The sequence below is a fragment of the Teleopsis dalmanni genome, chromosome 2 (genome assembly GCF_002237135.1).
Source record: "Teleopsis dalmanni isolate 2A chromosome 2, ASM223713v2, whole genome shotgun sequence".
NCBI classification, from domain to species: domain Eukaryota; kingdom Metazoa; phylum Arthropoda; class Insecta; order Diptera; family Diopsidae; genus Teleopsis; species Teleopsis dalmanni.
Window position 1 is genome coordinate 185,589,697 of NC_051847.1, and position 13,847 is coordinate 185,603,543.

At 29.3% G+C, this 13,847-nt stretch overlaps 1 protein-coding gene across 1 annotated transcript; it reads right to left on the minus strand.

Annotated features, from left to right (window-relative positions):
• Positions 1–612: 612 nt before the first annotated feature.
• On the minus strand, positions 613–4,199 carry LOC119676364 (carbon catabolite-derepressing protein kinase). The gene is made up of 6 exons (XM_038087601.1): positions 4,003–4,199; positions 3,742–3,941; positions 3,467–3,684; positions 2,783–3,371; positions 663–1,832; positions 613–617 (listed from the first exon to the last, which is right to left on the minus strand). Exons 1-6 carry the CDS (start codon positions 4,170–4,172, stop codon positions 613–615), a joined length of 2,352 nt encoding a protein of 783 aa, XP_037943529.1. The 5' UTR covers positions 4,173–4,199.
• Between the last annotated feature and the right edge of the window lie 9,648 nt (positions 4,200–13,847).

A 13,847-nucleotide genomic window follows, 5' to 3' on the forward strand; every position in this document is an offset into this window, starting at 1 on the left:
CTATAAACGCTATAGTTTTTATATTTATTTAAGTCTGTTGTGGTATTGTTACTGTTTTAAAAACACAGAAAACAGATCTGATTTCAGTTTGACTCCCTGTAGTAAAGGGTGAACGACACTTAGTAATCGGAAAAGTTGAGGCTTCGGGTTCCAGAAATGATCCGACAAATGCTCAGAAATTACTTGTCTTTCCAAAATACCAAGTGCCAATAGCCACTCGTGACAGGGACAAAAGCACCGACCTTTTTCGGATTAGAGCAATAATAACAGTGGCTTCGGAACGTAGACTCAGCTGTTTTTGACTCGACTTGGCTTGCAGTTTTATGATCATTTAAGGATTTGGTTTATTTTTTCTTTTGCTGCTTGAAAGAGTAAGCACTTTGATATTCTGTCAGACTTTTTAAAATTATTAAATATTAAAAAATTATTAATTAAATATAAAGTTTTATTTTTAGCTTATTTTTAGACTTCTTCATTGTTATTTGCATTTTGAAATATTTATATTTTTTAGCAGGCTAAATTACTCTCTCTAAAATCACTCTCAACATCTTTACCAATAATATCTTATTTTACATATGTATTAATATATAACATATTAACTATTCTATTAAATTATACTAAAGAAATAAGGAAATTAAATATAGCTTTATAAAAACACTAACCTGGCTGTATAGCATTTCCTATTATGGCACGAGCATTTTTAAGTTTACGTTCTCTTTCGGCTGCTACATGATCTGTTGGGATATCATTGACACCGATCTTTTCCGTTTTGGCACATATTTGATCAACCTCTTTTGTAGATTCGTTTTGCGCTTGACGCAATAATGCAATCGAATTTTCCATTGAACGACGTGCATCATCCAATAACAATGATGACACAGAATTTTTAGAGTCACTTGTTTCTACTGTAGATGACATTTCATTCTCTGTTTTATCAGCTGTACTTTCTAATTCTTGAGCAGCTGCTGCGGCTGCAGCTACTTGTTCTAAAGCACGCCTTTCTCCAGCTGTAGGACCTTCTGTTTGTTGTGGAGGATTCAATGCCTTTCTTTCGAATTCCTTTTTATAACTACCAACACTGACACCGGGTATAACAAGTTTTTTGGGCTTATCACCAGCATTGCCAGCATTCATTTGTTGAAACTTTTCTGCTGTTTCCAAAATACGTGATTTCCGTCGTTCGTTGAATTTATTTAATGGTGATTCATCCTGTAAACTACATTTACGTACAAATGGTGGGACAGTGGTGGGTACAGTTGGTTTAGTAATTTTTGCGGGCTGTTCATTACTTGTCTTATCAGCGGACATTTGACCTATCGCATTAACCAAATCAGCTGTTTTGTGCTTATTGACGAATTTTTTAATAACTTTTGTAGCATCTTTTTCTTCTGGTGCTTCTTTAACAGCATCTAATTTTCCTACAGTTCTTTGACGTGATACTACCGGTGAGGGATTTGGAACAAAATCAGTAGCAGGTACTGTTGTGCTATGAGGTTCATCATTTTGTATTAACTGTTCCACCATATTACCTACTGCTTCCATATCTTTTTGAGAAAATGTTTTTGAAGGTGTCGTTTTCACAGTCGGTGGTAAGGTCTCTTCAGTATTCTCAATTTGTTGTTCATCAGTTTCCATCGGTGTTTCCGAGTTAAGAGTTCCAGCTGCCGCGGCAGCAATTGATGATACACTACCAGGTTTTTCTTTTTTCTTTAATGCAGCCGATGCATTCTCCATAGAGATTGTGGTTTCAAGTTTACGTTTTGTTTGTACAGGACTTTGAGCAGGTGTTATTGTGCGTGTAGGAGATGGCATGAGTGCAGCTTCGCCGCCAGCTAGATGTATCAAACGGCAAAGAGAAAAATAAAAAGAAAGGGAATGTAGTTATGAATATTTGTTATATGAAAAGGTTAACAATTTTAGTTTATTTGTATTTGTCTGTTCAACGGTCAAAAGCATATGTACATGTGCAGGAAGTTAGAGGAATTCAGATATGTCGATTTGGGAGATCGAGAGAGAAAAGAGTTTAACCGTTTTGTTATAAATTAATTAAAAGTTTAATAATGTTTAATATATCTATTTAATTTGTATTTTGTAAATTTTAATATATTTTATGTCTTAAAAATCTTCTATATGAAATTGTGATCGTTCGAACTTTACTTTCATTTCTTTTTTTTTTTCATTATATATAAATATGGTATATATAATTTAAAACTAAGGTAGTTTAACTTTAACTCAGCATTTCTTAATTTTACCGAAAGTATTAAAAATGTAATTTAATATATTTAGATAAATTCGAGACTTGAAGTTTTAGTCTTAGAATCACTTCTTTATTATATCTAATTGCACAGTTATACCCAAGTTCACACTTCCGTTGTATTATCATCGTTTGCAAAATGGTTGTTGTTGTTGTAACCCGCCGGGACCTGCTTGTGGAGTCACTTTGGGCGGTGTTCAATGGTACTTGGTCGTCGTAAGTAAAGAGTGACTCCGGGACATAGACCCGACCGTTCTTTGTTATAAAAATTGTATAAATATTTTTATAATTTTAAATATTAAATATTAATATGTCTGTAACTTCATTTATTAATTTTAAATTCTACTACAATATTTTTTTAAAAAGTTTTTCAACCGATTTGTAATTTAATTTTACTTCTAATTCTGGACTTTATCTTTAAATGTTTTTTATGGTTATAATATAGTTTATGTTTTTGATAGTTCTGCTTTTTATAAAATGTCAAGCCAAGTTCTATTTACAAAAATATAAATAAAAATTATAACTTACCAGCAACCATGTCTAATATTCTTCGTTCAGCTTCCGTATTAGCGCCCATATCACGTATTGAACCCACAGAATGACTTCTGGGAACACGTTCATTACCTTTGCCCGCTGAATTACCATCGGCGGATGGCACAACCAATTGTTCAGCTGTAACAGCAGCTGGTGTTAAAGAAAGTAAAACATCTAAACGAACTGGAGTTTGATTCGCCAAGTCCTCAGCTAAATCTAAACATGATACATTATCACTTTGATTTACCCACCAATGTGAACATATTTGTTCAATAGTTGCACGTTTGCGTGGGCAAACAGTTAACATATCACGTATAAGCGTAGAGGCACTTGATGGCTTTTTCGGTTCATAATAATCGCCTTGGCTAATTTGTTTAACCAGTCTTTTAAAATTAGAGCCATCAAATGGCATTGAACCATAGACTAGAGTGTAAAGGAGCACACCAAGTGACCAGCAGTCAACTTCTGGCCCCTGATAAGGAGTACCTTCAACAATTTCAGGTGAAGCATATAATGGAGAACCACAAAATGTTGCTAAAAGTCGCTGATCATCAAAAACATTTGAAAGACCAAAATCTGCAATCTACGTAAAACAAAAAAAAAAAACCAAAAATTAAAAACAAAAGAATAAAAAACATAAATACAAATTTTAAATTAATGGTTATTAGAGTTAATTACTTTAGCATTGCCATGCTCATCTAAGAGAATGTTTTCAAGTTTTAAATCACGATGACAGATTTTGTGTTTGTGACAGTAATAAACAGCGGTAGCAACCTGACGAAATATACGCCGCGCTTCATCCTCACTTAGCACCTTTCTTTCGGATAGATAATCATAAAGTTCACCGCCAGCGGCAAATTCCATGACTAAAACCATTTTTTCACGATTTTCAAATACTTTAATAAATAAAATAAATAAGTTTTAAGTAAAAGGCAAATATTCACATAAATTACCTTCATATATGTGAATAATATTTGGATGCTGCACTGAGCTCATAATTTGCACCTCCCGTCGTATGCGAACTAAATCTGCTTCTGCTTCAATTTTACATTTTTTTATTGTCTTAATAGCAACCTCTTGACCAGTTTCTTTATTAATACCTAATTGCACCTTACCGTATGTACCCTGCCCCAATTTCTTTATAATATCAAATCTATAAGATTAAATATAATTTTCATAACAACACTTCTTAATGGGAATTGAAATTTATTTACCTCTGTCTAAGTTTTTTTCTGTGATTGTTCATTTTAACATCGCCCGTATTCGCAATGCCGCTCATTATATTATCTATTTGATCCTGTGGTATACCTGATGGATGTGCCGCCAAATGAGCAGCAGCGGCATCCACATTACCAACGTCAGCTTCTGGATTTCCGATTGCCATTTCTCAAATTGTATATGTAAATTTTACTAGAATTGAGAACAAGAAGAAGAATATGCAAATTAATAGAATACTTAATTTACTAAGAAGATAACATAGTAAAGGGTTTAATAAGTATTTTTGCAACAAACTTAATTACGAGTACCAACAAATTATTTACAAATCAACAATCAATACGGCTTCAGACGTAATAAGGAGAATCATTATTGTCTTGTCTTACAAGTTTAGTTTTCTTGCAATGCAGCGTAGCACAGTTTACAATCAAACCTCAAAAGTATCTCTTTAAGTATCTACTTTTGCAACTACTTTTCTGCAATAAGAAGACAACAGTGCGAGCAACACAGTTTGCTCCACTTTTTACATTTTAATTATTTTCAGAGTCAGAGTCATCGTTTTTGCTGTTCTTTTTCTTATTCTTTTATTCTTTATTCTTTTTTTTTATTTTTTTTTTTGTTGAAGTACTGTTGACAATTAAATTGCAATTAGAAATTAAATAAAAAGTGCAGGAAGTCAGATTAAGTTGCGGAGCACGCTACTTTCTTAAGACGAACCCAACCAATTCTTCCTGCGAATTTCGTGTCAGGTTTGAATCAATTAAAACTTTTTGCACTTATCCAAAGGTCTTCAGAGTCTAATAGGGTACTAATTATCTACTGAATGAGAATAAATTAGATTGTTGTAATTAAAATCAGGGTTTTTTTTTTTAAATTTACTTTGAAATGCAAGATTTAATAAATAAGTTTTTGAATTTAGTTAATATTTTTAGATTTTCTACATAAATAGGAATTATACAGTGAAAACTCTATTAAACTCACGCTCTCAACAATTGGTATTTCTCTTAAAAGTACAATGTTGCTAGTTCCCTATTATCACATTTCATATCAAATACATTCTTCTAAATTAATAGTTCTTACAAGCAGACAAAATTGTTGTTCTCGTTCGAGTCTTCACTTTATATATAAGTTTAAAAATTGTTAAGTAAAAACAGTTAGTCTAGGCGGGTTACTGGGGTATTCTTTTTAATCCTTAACATATATTACATAGCATATATTTTTCAACGAATAATTTCCTTAACTGTTCAACGCTGCTAGTCTCTAGTATTAATTTTTGATTTAAAGTAGATTTTTTTTAGTTAGATAGTTAGATATTAAACGGTTAAAATTGCTGATTTTGCAAATATACATTTAATAGAACTTTTACTGTAGATAAAAGTATAAAAATCAGTAAGATATGGTTGGTAATATCAGTTTATGAGATCTATTAATACTTTTAAATGGTATTGATGCTACATTTTCGATTCCAATTAGATAATTGATTGTTTTTGTAGGTAGTACAGTTAGATCTTGTCTGGGCTGCGTAGATAACTTTGTTCCGAAAGCTTCTCGAAATTATTTAACTTTACTTAAAATGGCTGTTTTCTTTTTCAAAAATCAAGCGTACAATAAGTTATAAATTATATGCGAAAACTGACAGGCTATCCTACTTAGCACAATCTAATCTTAGAGTAATCACTCTCCGCACGGGGAGGTACGCAGATCTTAGATCAATCACTGAATAATTATGAAGCTTATAGGGAATACATAAATTAGTCAATGAGATGGGTGGGATCCTGTAGTACCCCAGCTATCAAAGAGTAAAAGTGCCCAGTTGCTGACTCGAAAAAAGCATCAACATATATACATACATACAATAAGCAGAAAATTATTTACGATTATTGTATATGAAGTATGAAGTACTTATAAAGTTTTTTTCTACTAGCAAAAGCTAGCATTTATTACACATATATATTATATCCTGAATTGCGTAGCTATGGTTGTGGCAGAGAAAGTAATATACTACCAAAAAAAAAACGTTTGGCAATGTATTATGTATAGATTATATTGGAAGTAGGCCTATACCCAACCCCTATCCTACTCTGCATACGCCAAAGGACAAAACTGAGAGCAACGTTTAAATCAAAATACTAAGATATCAAGATTATAAAATATTAAATTAATTTCAATATTAAAAAAAAACAACAATTATAATATAAGAATTAAAAAACAATGACATTCCATTTGCAATATTTACAGAGAGACAAGTGTTTCTATCTGACAAAATTATACAGGCATATAAAAATTACTATATCGTAAAAAAAAAGCTTAATTTAAATAACTGAAATCGGACCTATATTTGTCCAACACGATTTCCGTTATCCACTCTTACGTTTTATGTGCTTCGTTCAACAAGGACTACCTAGTTTTATGTCTGCTTTTAAGTAGATTGCGTACAATAACAGAATCGCATGTCCTCACTTATGGAGCCAAAAACTTTTACCTAAAAGTTTTCTCTCAAAGTAGAATATAAAATAAAATTATAGATATATAAATAAATATATATAAATAAATATATATAAATATATATATATCAATAAAAGAAAAATAATTTTTTTTTAAATAAACAAATTTATCATAGGAAAAATTAATACATTTATATATACATACCATATGTATAATACGTTCAATAATAATTTCATAACACATGGTAACTCTATTTCTATCATTATGTACTGCATACTTTACTAATTCGTATGTGATATAAATGTGCTGCAAATTACAAAACTGTGAAGAATCTGGATTATATCTAAGAAAAGTAATGCCAATTTATGGTAAATTGTAGAACTAGAAAATTATGGAATACTTGTATGTTGTACAAGTTGTTGGAATCTGTGTAATGCAGATATGGTAAAAAATAGTAGCTTAACAAAGACAGAAAGAGAAGAAAAAGAACATAATAATCATAAATAATTCAAGTGAAAAATTCTTCAGAAATTCCAGACAGAATCTGCTAAATGCTATTAACCTATTAGATATGCAACTAGTGTCGTTAGATGGCATTGATTAAGTAGTAAGTACAGCAATTAAAAATTAAGTTGTTAAATGAGTTAGAAGAATGACTTCATTAAACTCGCGGTAAACTTGTATATATAAAAGAATTGATTTTTTATTGAACTGTATAATTCAAAGAAGAGTATATAGAGATGTGAATTAATTACAAGTAGTAAAAATTTATTTTATTTATATAATAAAGAGAAAAATATATTAAAATATATAATTATTAATATATTATTATTAACAGTGATTTTTACCTATTTACCACATATATGCTTTAGCAGTAAAGTTCCTTTACCATGCTATATTCGTTGATCCTTACATTTATATTATAAATACAACTCTTGCAAAAATGAATTTATTTGTAAATTTCGATCTTGACAATAGCTCTTCTTGTTTAGGGAGTAATTTCAATGATGTCTTACTTTCCATAGAATTCATTTCTTAACAAGTCTGGGTTAATAGTTGCTGAGTATAGAGAAGATTACTTAGAACGACTGTTTTTATATAACTTATTTCAGTTTATAGGCACGTTCTGTATATTATGTTTTCATTAATAAATCTGTTGATTTTAGACACATGCAGTTATATATCTTAAAGCTCAACTGATTTGTGATTTTTTCCCAATAAGGTTGCAATTTTTTTAAATTTAGATCATTGACAGATTTATATTTGCCCCACCTCACCTACTTTCATAATCTATATTAATAACATCTATAATCCCCTAATTATAGATAGATTTTTATTTATAAGCTTTTAAGTTAGATAACGATAATAAAAGGTATTATTTTTGTGGTAGTATAAAAATACAGTTGAAGCAAATATGAAATATATGTAATAAAATAAAATATATGTAATATTATAAATATAAAACAGTTCGATTTTATATTGCGGCTATTTTTGTAATAAATATAATTTGATCGGCTATAAAGATTACAAACACTAATGTATAATGAAAAGTATATTGGGTTGAAACCCGAAAAAAATTATATATGCTGTTATAAATATTAGAAAGGACATATTAGAGAAAGGATATTAGAAAGGATAATGTTTTAGATCTAATGTGTAATTTCTGGAGAGTATTTTCTAAGCAAGTAATAGGTCTGTTTCACAAGCTACTCGTAGTAACTATGAGTTCCACCAGCAAATTTTCGAGTAAATGAGCGTATCTAGGAGCGTAACATTCCTGTCTAAATTTGAAGAGGCTACACACGGACTGTACTGGTACATTTTATGTTAAGTAAAATTTGTGTTGATATGTGAATCAGCTGTTTTGGTTTAAATTTAAATTTTTGAATTGTTTATTAGCGCGGCACTGGTGTTCCTACCAGATTTTACACAAAGCTGTTCCATGAAAATCTGTGTAAAGAACGTAATTTGGAGCTTTATTTGTGTCACAGTCTCAGTTTGTACTTTACTTGTGTTTTACTCAAGTTGTACTAAGAGTAGCTGGTGAAACAGACCAGCTAGCTCAGAGATATTATCTGATTCAAAAGCGCAGGCTCTCATTAGGCAAAATTAAAGCTGATTGGAGGTATTTGACTTATTTTCTGGCAATTCTAGGATACGAACAGATATAATGAGCAAAAGTTTGTGTACGCATTTCACAAGATATGCAGTTCTCAGTGTCCCAACTTTGAAAGGTGTTAGTTAACAGGATCATGTTTAGATAAGAAAACTGTGATTAAATATTTAAATGTAAGCATGTATGGTATATAAATTAAAATTTGAATGTTTTTAGTGATATACTCAGTTTTGTAAATACAAAATATTGGACTTAATGGTTGGTTGGAGTGGCGGCCTTGTATCCCAAAAAGCCCACTTAAGCACAAATAATGGCCCATTGTGGATTTAATGGACTTATAAATGATATAGTATCAGTAATTAATTTATCGTAATTTTATAATTAAGATATTTTTGTATTATGTGTTTAAAAGCTATATACTTTCCATTTGAAGAATAAGTATTTTTATAAGTACATATGTTATATTTAAATATATCTATTGATATTGTACTAATTTTATTATTTAGGATTAAAATTTATACAACTTTAAAAAGAAAAACAAACTGTTAAAAGTATACTTTATTATCATGTAAAACATTAATTTCAGTCTTCCAAGGCGCCGTATTGAAGAACATATATATATGTATATGTATTTTCTATATTATTTCCAATATATTTGTATGTTATATTTAAAATTTGTTGCTCACTAAAATGAAAATAAAAATATACTTTTATTCTATAGTAAATGGAAAAGATGACATTTTAAAACATACAAACACAGTGTTATATAAACAGACAAGACTACAAAGAGTTCTACAGAGAAGCAATAGTAAACACTAAACAGAAAATAATTACATTTCATTAGCAGTTGAAGATTGTTGGAAGATACTTAAGTGTGCTATCTAAAAGTAGCAAATGACTCTGATACATTTAAGAACAGAGAAGAACAAAATTTCAGAGTAAAATGAAAAGAAGTAATTGAATTCCTGTTGGTATTTCGTTCCAAAAAAAAGTATATAAATAAATGAACGAAATAAAAACATTAAAAAGTAAATAAAAAATTAAATTAAATTTTTTAAGTGCACTGAACTCGAGAGATGGTGCTGCGCTGAAATCGTTTGGTAAGAATCTGTTAACGTTGATCTTGGTTAGCTTTCGTGTCTAAAGACGAGAATATATTGTTTTATTTTACTGCATGATTTATGTACATGTATCATTTAGGTACAAGTACATACGAGTATCTGAAATGTATAGTTTCAACCGCAGCTGATTTGCAGTCGTGTGAGTCGAGTCGTCTGTCTGTAAACTTGGGGCGCATTGGCGCGTGCATATTGCAAAATATGAACACGCGCAGACACGGAAATTACAAAAAAAAATTCTTTATATTTTTTCAATTTAAAGGAAACAAATTACATATAATGTAAGTAGTATATCCACATATGGAAACTAATCTTAATAGAGAAAATTTATTTTATTAAGTTGTTAATTTTTCTGGGTCAACTCGGTTAGCAACTGTATAGTATGAAATTAAATTACTTATAAATAAAATGCTATTACTTAAGATCATTATTATATATTCGGAATACTCAAAATTCATTGAAAGCTGTCTATAGCGAGCATTGGCGCAACCATGTAATTATGACCTGTCAAAAAATCTGGATCTCTATTGTTATTTTATGTAATGTTCTTTGCCGTGGAGGCTTAGCACTACAGTGCTCAAAAAACACACGTATTAATACAAAGCATCAATCAACGCCCCATTGGAATCTCCTAGTAATTCCGCGGGTGCCAATGAAGAAATGTGTGCAAGACATAACTTCCACCTTGGTTTAATGTGAGGCCTACCTACTAGCCCCTGCTGATCTTTGGGTTACAGCACCCAGTGATGAATTCGTAACTCTACGCCAAATGAATGAACCATGCTACCTGCGTAAGTTTAGGTATTAACCAGAGCCACTAAGAGTCCAACCTCAACTGGTCAGCACAGCCGAAATTGCGGGCCATGTGCATGGCAGCAGATACTACCATGCACACTTCTTACACAAGTGTCGGTGTGGCACCGTGATTGTAATCGCCTTTTACGACAAACATGCCAAAATTCACTTGTTCCAAATAGGACAAAAAACGTAATAACCAGTTGTGTCAATTAAAACGGAACCATCACAATACTAAAATAATGGTGCTGACAGCTTATAGCGTATTAGAAAGGTACAATATAAGACTTGGTCCAGTTTTTAAAACCATTTTTCTGTGTTGTAGCTCTACGAATGAAAAGGAAGTTGTACATCACCTCATGTGTCAGTACCTATCATTGGATAGGAACAGATTCTTAATTAGTTTGACAAATATGTCATTCTTTTAAATTAGCGGCATAGCCAGGTTTTGACACTTATTGGGTTGGTTCCTCTTTACTATAAGAAATTCGCACCTTATCAAAAAGACGCTGTTTACACGCCATATTCTTTAAAACTTTATTAAGGGTCTTCTGGTGTGTCTTTGGACAGTGTTATTACAACAAGGTATTATTCCCGTTCAAGTGAGCTTTGGTGGATAAGGCTGTCATCTTTTTGATATTATATACTCAGGTTAGGTTAGGTTAGGCTATACCGATGATCTCTAGGGGATTCTCTTAGGCTTATTGGTTCATTATGTTGCCGTATATATGGAAAACTTAGTGTTATTATATATTTATGACCTTGTCACTTCCAATTTGATAAACAGTGTTGCAGCGAGTTTCTTTTTATTTAAGTTTTAAGTTTATATTCCATGTAAATAACTCCAACTTCTTTTTAAATAGATTTTTACCATCTTTATATTCTTACAATTTAATATATGAAAAAATATTTATTTCAATTTTAACCTATTTAAAATATTTAGTTAAGTATTCTAGTTAGAATTTTTTAAAACAATGAACAAAATTTATTTTTTTGACTTCAAGAAATTGTGATATATCTTTATTTACATTTGGACAGATAGGTACATCAAGAATATGTTCATTATTCATTTATCATAAGTATTTAAAAATAAAATTTCAGGAAAATATATAGTAGCATTACTTGTCATGTTTAACTGTGGACAGAAATTATTTTTAATACTCGTATGTATGATAAAACCAAATCGAAACGCCCTACTTTCAGTTGAAAATAAAACAGCGAACTTTTGTTGAGGGAATTTTCATTATTATGTCATAACTTATCTTTAAAGTTCAGCATCAGTAAGTAATTCTTAGAATGAATAAATTCAGATTGCGTTAAATGTAAAACTTAATAATTAAGTTAAATATATCGTAGAGGAGAAACCACCTACGTACGTGCCATACTATAGGAATTCATCACAAATGCATTTAAGTTTATTTTAAATTTGAGATTTTTTTTTTATACTTTTTCTATTGTTTGTGTTTGTTAAAATATTTTTATTTATTTACAAAAAAAAAAAAAAATATTTGCATTTGCATTGACATTTAAATAAGAAGCCGACATAAATTGTTTAATTTTATTTCCATTTTTAATTTTATGATATGATTTTTTTCTATGATATGTGAAATATTTCGCGGATTTAACATTAAGAGAAATCTTTTTATTTTCGTTTACTTTTTTAATTTATTAATTTATATTTAAACAACGCATGACAAATAAGAGGTCAGTACACTAATAATTTATTTTAATTGTTAAATTTGGTACAATTGACATAAAGTCTATGTCATTTAATAAAAAGTTGTCACATTTAATTCAATTTTATTTAAATTGCAACAAAAAATTTATAGTTAAAAAAGGATTTAAAAAGAAAAAACTACAATTTTATATTAGGAGAAGTGTATCATTATTTTGGTGAAAAGTTTTTTATTCAAATTGTTGGGAAGTCAAAGAAATTTTGAAAATAATATTCAAAATTGCAAATGTAAACTCTCAAATTTATTTGAACTTAAATTATTAAATTAAAATTTTATTTTACTTAATATTTTTATTTGAAAAGTTTTTTTACAGCAAAAAGTTTGATCGCTGAGCATGCAATTCACGTACGCATACGAGAAAAATTTAGTTAAAAAAACATAGAGTAAAATCAAACAAATTTAATGCAAATATTTTAAATTCAATTTCTAGTAACAATCATTGAATATATAAAAGTTTTAATCAAAAATGTTATTGTTAGATATTTTTGAATGAAAGTTTTTTCGACTGCATTTCATGTGCAAAACATAAAAATATCTATGAACATATAAAACGTGAAGGTGCGGCGGTCTAAGATGGAAAAAAACAACAACTGGGAATATCTTAGTTCTATAAGATATTTTTTATTTTATTACTCAGCAAATAAAACATTATTCACCTAATAAAAATAAGTTTAAATACTAATAAAAAAAATGTTAAACTAAAAATACCTTTCTTAAGAAGTTGTAAGAAGCACTTTAGTCATATAATAATTGTGGTAGATACAACTATTTAATTGTGTTCTGCGTAACCTTAATCAGATACTATTCTTGAGACTTAAACACAATAAATTATAACAGTAAGCTTCAGTATAGAAATTTAAAAAACAGAAGATTTCAAGGACTTCAAAGAGTTATATTATTTATGTGTCCAAATCTCGAGTTATGTAGCAACTGAAGCTTCGTCACTGTTATGGCAACATAACCATTTTCATAGCTATAGACCCATACTCAAGAGTTGCATATTTTAAACATGTTTAAATTTCTTCTTATAATTAAATTAAATATATTAAATTAAATATATACAACAAAATAACAACATGATACAATATATCTATAATAAACAATATATCTACCATATACAATATATCTACAATATATAATATATCTACAATATACAATATATCTGCAATATATTTACAATATATCTACAAAATACAATATATCTGCAATATATCTACAATATATCTACAAAATACAATATATCTGCAATATATCTACAATATATCTGCAATATATCTCTACAATATACAATATATCTACAATATGCAATATATCTAGAAAATACAATATATCTACAATATGCAATATATATACAATATACAATATATCTACCATATACAATATATCTACAATATATAATACATCTACAATAGTCAATACATCTAGAATATACTTTATATCTACTACAGATATAGATTGTATCTTAAATACAATACTGTTTCAGATTGAAAGATTTTAATACATATCTTTGAATATCAAATTGAACTCAAAAAACCGGAAAAATTTGGAAACACTAGATAAGAATATGAATTCAAGATTAATATTTTGATACATTTTTAATAAAGGACGGGTTTTTGATTTATTTTACTTAAATG

Bases quoted from the DNA above. Each gene is read 5' to 3' on its own strand.
- LOC119676364 (XM_038087601.1), bottom strand. From the start codon at position 4,172: ATGGCAATCGGAAATCCAGAAGCTGACGTTGGTAATGTGGATGCCGCT. The intron at 3,942-4,002 runs GTAAATAAATTT...TTAATCTTATAG, and splicing joins AGAAAAAAACTTAGACAGAG to ATTTGATATTATAAAGAAAT. The intron at 3,685-3,741 runs GTAATTTATGTG...TATTTATTAAAG, and splicing joins TATTATTCACATATATGAAG to TATTTGAAAATCGTGAAAAA.